Source organism: Empidonax traillii, unplaced genomic scaffold (assembly GCF_003031625.1).
Source record: "Empidonax traillii isolate 1590-97213 ecotype Southwest subspecies unplaced genomic scaffold, ASM303162v1 scaffold201:size1909950, whole genome shotgun sequence".
In the NCBI taxonomy this organism is placed as follows: domain Eukaryota; kingdom Metazoa; phylum Chordata; class Aves; order Passeriformes; family Tyrannidae; genus Empidonax; species Empidonax traillii.
In genome coordinates, this window is record NW_020955394.1 from 1,138,621 (window position 1) to 1,145,894 (window position 7,274).

At 49.9% G+C, this 7,274-nt stretch overlaps 1 protein-coding gene across 2 annotated transcripts in view; it reads right to left on the minus strand.

The window, feature by feature from the left end:
* Positions 1–4,092: 4,092 nt before the first annotated feature.
* MEX3B (mex-3 RNA binding family member B) overlaps positions 4,093–7,274 on the minus strand; it is a 15,012-nt gene continuing 11,830 nt past the window's right edge. The window contains exons 2-3 of one of the 2 annotated variants that reach the window (XM_027887032.1): positions 6,918–7,274; positions 4,093–5,968 (exon numbers count right to left, since the gene is read on the minus strand). The exon at positions 6,918–7,274 is cut by the window's right edge and continues 1 nt beyond it. In XM_027887032.1, coding sequence (XP_027742833.1) covers positions 4,554–5,968; positions 6,918–7,176 — 1,674 coding nt within the window. In that variant the 5' untranslated portion in view covers positions 7,177–7,274 and the 3' untranslated portion in view covers positions 4,093–4,553. The remainder of the gene's footprint in view (positions 5,969–6,917) is intronic. The other variant, XM_027887031.1, reaches the window with a different exon arrangement.

Genomic DNA, 7,274 nt, shown 5'->3' on the forward strand with positions numbered 1-7,274 from the left:
ACCAGTGTGCTCTTTCAGCAGCAGAATCCACATTCACTTCAGTGACAGCAAAGCATCATTTCAGCTTCCAAAATGGCAAGACAAGGAGAATGGAGAAAAAAAGATGGTTGAGGGGGTTGGCAGAAAGGAGTGAGAAATATCAAACAAAAAGCAATTTAATTTAAATACCTTATTGTACTAGATTCTTACTACTAAATTTAAAGTTGGCTTTTAACTCTCATTTCAATGGATTTGCAGGAAAAAAAAAACCTAAAGAGTAAATTTAGATTAAATTGATCATCATTATTTATTTTATTAAAATAATATAGCTGAAAGACTTTTCTTCCAGTAAAGGGTTCTGACTTTGATGTCTGATTGTTATGCAAATTCCATGGAGTACAAGATACGGACAGAGGAATAATTAAGCTCAGGACTTTGTCTATAATAATTCTTACAAATGTAAATGTACCCTGGTTTGAGATAATGATGTGTACACGCACTGGGAGCCGTACAAGTACTTTAGCAAAGACAGGAAACCCCACAAATACTCACCAATGCCTCCAAGCAGGCGTCTGGGATGGCAGGGCCAGGCTGCTGACACGCGCCGGGGGCACCCACACCCCCGGCAGCCCCAGAGGAGCCCCTCGTGCTGGAGACCCCCGGGAACAGTTCTCAGCACCAACACACAAACATTTGAAAAACAAAGTGAGCTTTGTTCTGGAAGATAAACATTGACCATATACATCTATATATTTCAAAGCACTCAATTAGAAACTGAACTTTGCCCCTTTCTCAGGCTTTGAAATATTCCGGCCCCAAACACAGGCCTCTATTCTCCTTTGGCGTGGGCATCCCTCTCCCTCTCCTGCTCCCGCTCACCATATGGCCCCCGACCCTGGGACAAATTCTGCACTGATTTATGGCCTCTGCAGTCCCAGAGACTGACCTATGGCATAAATCTGGGGGGTAGCACACATGGGCAGGCTGCACGTTCTTCCCCATGCTGTCCCTGCTCCCATGCACTCATCTCTGCCAGCCAAGGATGGGGGATTTACACCCCACCAGTGGGAGCAGATCTGGGTTCAGGGCACATCACTGCAACCCAGCAAGCAATGTGACCAAATGCAATGGACACCACAACTGCCAGTACAACCTGAAACGTCCTCCAAGAGAGAAAGGGGAATGCACTCGCCCTGTTGGCAGCTGGAGGTTCCGGGCAATTGAGGTGCCTCGGGTGGGTGAGTGGTGCTGAGTCCACTGGCTCTGCCACCACCACAGGGCACTCAAGCTTGGAAGGCAGGGCAAAAGGCACTCATTGCATCATAGGATGCCAAAGCAAGAGTAATCCAGACTGCTCCCTGTGCAGACAAATTAATTCACAAAGAGGAACAAACACAATCAGTTTTTAAGGCGCTACAGCCCATCTTCCCATCTCGTGACGACACACACGTGGAGCACGCAAAGGGAGCGAAACAGCATAGAGGGGCTGAAAAGGCAGCCAGAGCCATGGACCAGCAGGGGATGGCCTTTGTTTCAGCCACAGTTTGGTAAAGAAAACAAGTCCTGCAAGACAACTGTGCACAAGGAGGCCAGTTGCGTTTACTGACAGACTCAGCGGCCCAGGCTGAGGTGTTTGCTGAGCTGCTGCACAGGGGCTGCTCTCCAGAGGCACGTTGGCTGCTCACAGTCATCCATAGCACTGCTGCAAACACCATGGAGATGTGCAGGACTGGATGTTACGGGAGGGAAAAAAAAAGGAGAAAAATTTAGTTTTCACTTTTTGTTCATCTTATTCACCTTTCAGTTTCACTAAGCTTGAAAATCAAGCCAAGTGATAATCACATTCACCTTTTTATTTATAGCCATTTTCACAACTTTTCCCAGAAAACAGCACAGGATGTTTACACTGAAATGAGAAATTGATTGACGCATCTTAAGTGCATTTCCTAAACACCCATCATTAAAAAAATATACACATGGACTTAAACTTCCTGATTCCTTTAAAGTGACCGTTTTTGCCAAGGGTTTTTTTCAGTGTCTGTACCACATATGTATTTAAGCACACCTTCTCTGCCACTCTGGAAGCTTTTCCACAGCACTAGGGTGGGGTTTTTTTTTCCCCCCATCCAAAATGACAAGATTCCTGAGCCAAGTGCAACACTCAACGAGGGATTTTAACTCTATAAATCAGATGATACCACAATCACAGTTCAATGAAAGAAGCAAAAATCAAATCAAATCAAACAAAGAGATCCCATCATCCCCTGCCGCATCCTCCCTCCTCCCCCTTCCCACCCAACCAGCAGCTCTGTAGTCCATAAAGGAGATTGGAGCAGAGCAGCTCTGCCATACACTGCTAAGCACAAAGTAAAACATATGAAATACGCTACACACTTTGTGCTTGCTTTGTTGCTTTCACTCACCCACTGAAAAGGGCAATGGCAAACTCAAAGAGAAGCATTTTAAAGTGATGTGCAGCACCCTCTGCAATCTGCTCTAACACGCTTCAGCCAAGAGCCAGCTCATTCAAACACATTGACTACACTCAGCAGCACAAATCCTGCAGGGTTTGCCTGGTGGGTCCTTGGGCTCGTCAGGCAGAGTGGCTGCGCTTCCTCCACCCCAACACCACTGCGGGCACCATCAAAAGCAAACCAACTTTATACGGCAATAAATTTTTTATTCAAATAAGCTTGTCAACACCAATTACCACAACCACAACTGCCAAATACCAAGAAGCACTGTGAGGAACTCAAGAGAGGCTGCTGCAGCCCTTGTTCCACCGTAGAAACACCAAGTTTGGGATGCGGTCCTGAGGCCCCTGGGCATGGTGGAGCCAGGACCCACAGGATGCAGCCCAGCATCAGCACATGGCAGCAAAGGAGCCTCCCCCGCTCTCTGCTTCCAGCTCCCAAAGCTAAGCCAGCTGTCAGCTCTGTTTCTTACAAAGGCTTTATCTGCTAAAAGTAACAATTCACACAAACCCAAGGATTTTTCGTGACTGAAAATTCTGAATAAGTAGTACTTTTTGATGTGGAAAACTCCAGCAATATGACACGTATTAAAAAAAAAGAAAACAAAAACAAAACCAACAACTTTTTTTCCTTAAAAACATCTTATAAGGTATGATCACTGGCAGGATTATTCTGGAAGCCAGCACAAGCTAGAGTTCCAGCAACACTAGCATGACACAGTTTACACTCCCAATGTTTCACTGCTACAAGCAGGAAACAAAAATTCCAGAAGAAACTCTCAGTACATGAAACCAAATCACCACACAGAGTACCTTTTTTCTGTAATATTTTATTTTATTTATATAGAAATACTTAAAAAAACATGAAGTAGCACCATTACTTAAGTTTTACTTTTATTATGTAGAACTTTAAATGTCAGAAAAATAAAACTCTTGATACAATTTCAAATCTTGTCTCAGCAAATATAATATTAGTATTTGACCATGAGGTTAAAGGCCCTTTATCATAAAATAAAATATACTTTGTTTTTAAACTTTGCTCAGTAAAGTACATTTAAGCTCAAGTAACGTCACCTACATATACATAAACAAGTGGTAAACAAATGTATTAAAATAGAAATACTAAAACTATAGTGGTGCAACAGAATTTTTGTAATTTCCACTGAATTCTATTTATACAAATGTTAGAAAGCTTCAACAGTTCCTTTTGACATATGTTTATACATTTCCATTTTTGTAATAATATAGAATAAAATATGCTTTATATCACTGAATAGAAAATATGCTGGGTGAAGCAGATTTAAAAGATTTTTTTTCTGAACCTATAAAATCTCCATCCCAACAGAATACTGTTCAAAGCATTACACATTTTATGGTTTGTAATTCCGTTCACAATTGTGTGATATTAAAATAATACAGTGTTCTTTGCCATAAGGCCATACTAAAATAAAAAAGATTTAACCCAGCTACAAAAAGTTCACTGAACTTAAATTAAAATACTTGTAAACATCTTTGCAATATGAAATATAATTTTTCAAGTCAAAAAAGAATAAAATACTTCAATCTGTATTAATGCAATTTATCTTTAAAACCTTTAAACGTTTTTAATATATATAAGAGATATGTTACAGTTTTGTTGGTTTTTTTTTCTTTTTTCTTTTTTAAAGTCTGATAAAGCTGCAGTATCATGGTTTTTCACAGGAACTTCTTGCCCTTTCAAGAACATTCAGAAAAGTATCCACCCATAGATTTAATTATTTTGTAATAAGCATCCTAGAACTACCAGCACGTTTTACTAACAGTCCACACACCATTGTCATCATCATAAGCATCTTCTACTTTCAATTTTTTTTCTGGTTTTTGTTTTGTTTGTTTATAAAAAAATGGGGGAGTTTTGGAAGCTTCGTATTAAAGTACAGTGTAAAAACTAGCCTAGCACTAGAATGGAGTCGCCCGTTATTATTTATAGCATGCACCCGCTGTCACACCACCCCCCAAGCCCTCCCTCGGCCGCATCCGCACCCCCGGCGGGCGCGGCCCCGGCCCCGCCGGCCCCCCCCGCCCTTGCCCTGCCCGGCCCGGCCGCCGCTGCCCCCGGCGCTCAGGAGAAGATGCGGATGGCCTGGGTGACGGCGCTGTGGCACACGGGGCACTGCGGCTCCGTCTTCTCGCAGATGCGGTTGGCGCACTCCATGCAGAAGAGGTTGTGGCCGCAGGGCACCAGCGCCGCGATCACCTCGCTCTCGAAGCACACCGAGCAGTCGCGGCTGCCCTTCCGCCGCACGCCGGAGGAGGAGCAGGAGGAGCTGGACGAGGAGCTGGAGGAGGAGGAGGACGAGGCGGAGGAGTCGGAGGGCAGCCCGGGCAGGTGGGCGCCCAGCCCGTTGGCGTACAGGGGGTAGGAGGCGGCCAGCAGCCGCCCGCCGGGGTCGCTGCGCACCCGGCGCGCCAGCGGGTGCTCGGAGCCGGCCGCGCTGCCGTGCAGGGGCGGGGAGAGCCGCGCCGGGGGCGGGGCGGTGCCGCGCCGGGGGCCGCTCACCAGCAGCGCCAGGTTGGCATTGGCGGGCGCGGCGCCCGGGAAGGCGGCGGCGGCGGCGGGCGAGGGCGCGGGCGAGGGCGGCGCGGCGGGGCCCCGCTCGAACTGCGGCCACAGGAGGGCGGCCCCGGGCAGCGGGGCGGGCGCCAGGTCGAAGCCGGGCGGCGAGTCGAAGGGCAGCTCGGAGCAGCAGTCTGGGGAGGAGAGGACGTCGCCGCCGCCCCCGCCGTACACGTAGCCGTTGGCGCTGTTGTTGTTGTTGTTGCCGTTGTGGGAGAAGCTCAGCGCCGGGCTCGGGGGGCTGTAGTCGGCCAGGCGGGCGCTGCCGCCCCCCCCGGTGCCGCCCCCAAAGTAGGAGTCGGTGGAGGCGCTGCCCAGCGAGCTGGAGCTGTCGTTGCGGTAGTTGCAGAACGGTTTGCGGCCCGGGGTGGGCGTGATGCTGGGCGGTGTGGGCTTGCTCCAGAGGCTGCCCGTGCCGTTCAGCTCAAAGCCCACGTCCGTGCCGTTGGCGTGGAAGTCGTTCTCGTCCGTGAGCTCGATGATGCCGCCGGTGCGCATGGCGATGTGCGCCTCGATCTCCTCCCGGGCCCGGTCCACGTTCTCGGGCATGCCCGTCACCTCAAAGACCGGCTCCTTGTCCCGGCTCGGGGTCACGATGTACGTGTGCGTCTGCTGCTGGATGCGCTTGATGGTGGCCCCCTTGGGCCCCACGACCAAGCCCACCACGCGATAAGGCACCCGCACCTGGATGGTGGTTTGGCCGGGCAGGTTCGGGGGGCCTGGAACGGTGCCGTTCAGGGCTGTGTTCTTGTTCCGCGAGGCTCGGATCATGGAGAAGTGCTCGGCCGCAGAGATGATCTCCCTGCGGGCCATGGCCACATCTTCCTTTCTGCCCGTCACAACAAAGAGCGGCTCCTCCCCGCGAACCGGGGTCTTGATGTAGGTGTTGGTCTTTGCCCGCAGAGCCTTGATTTTACAACCTGGGAACGAGATGCGGGAGATGGAGGGCGAAGGGGAGGGGGAGGAAGGGGAGGTGGTGGGGGAGAACCGGTTACAACCCATTGTTTGGGTGCAGCTAGGGAGGTGGAAAAAAACACACCCACCCGAAACACATTGCCCCCAACCCCAGGTGATCGTTGGAATCTCGTCCGGGAGCCCCGGTCACGGTGTACAGTAATGTCAGCCCACAGCCCTGGCACACGCCCAAAGGCATCGCAAGTGGCCACCGACACATCTGCCATGCAAACTGCCCCAAAACTACCAACGTGCAGTTCACAGAGACGGCAACACAAAAAGAAATAAATTAAAATTAAAATTAAAAAAAAAAAAAAAGCGTGCATAAAAACTGCACTGCACGGCCAGAAATAAAATAAAATGCAAACAGACCTAACAAATCAACACACCCGCCAGTCCACATTCCTGCTCAGCACTTTCCTTTTGGAAAAATTAGATCAGTTCTTAAAAAGGTGAGGAGCAGCGGCTATACCGAATGAGCCACATTCCCCACTGCGGATGCTTTATTCCAATCCCATTGTTCCACTTCTCCACTCCATTTCTCTTCCTTAAAAATAATCCACGATTTTTAACTTTGGGGTGGTGGTGGGGGAAGCACCGAGACTCCCATTTTCCTCCAGTTTCCTCTTGCAAATCTTAACTTTTGCAGCCGGAGGAAAGGAGCGATTTTTATCATTTTAGTGGTTTTTTTCCCCAACCCGGCAGCTGAAAGTGCATCTCGAAAATGATGCATAACGCTCCTCGGAAACATCACGTCTGCTGCTGCACTTTCTTTGTCTGGGAGAAGCCGGCACTGGCCACCACCGCACGGCTGCAGCGTTCCTGAGAATGGCCAGTGTCGCATCTGAGCCGCCCGCCCGGCAGCGCGGAGGGGAGACCCGCGCCCCCACACCCTCTCGCATGCAAGGCACCCACCTTGTCTCCCCACTATCTCCGCGACATGTTCCGAGCTGGGCACCGGGACGCATTCAGTCATGTTCACGCTCTTTTTCCGAGGCTCGCTGTCGTAAATGGAGCCCGTCTCGTCGTTGTCCAGCCCCAGCAGGGAGAGCTGATCCAGGGCGATCTGAAGGGCTCTTTGGTCATCCAGGGTCTCTCCCCCGCCACCACCACCGCCGCCGCCGCCGCCGCCGCTCCCGTTCCTCTCCATGTCTGCAAAAAGCGAGCTGGGCATAGTCCCTGTGTGTGGTGCACCCTCCGCCTGCGCTCGGCTCAGTAGTAAGAGATCAGACACAAAGGAGAACCCAAGGCAGATGGCCAGCAGGAGAGAAG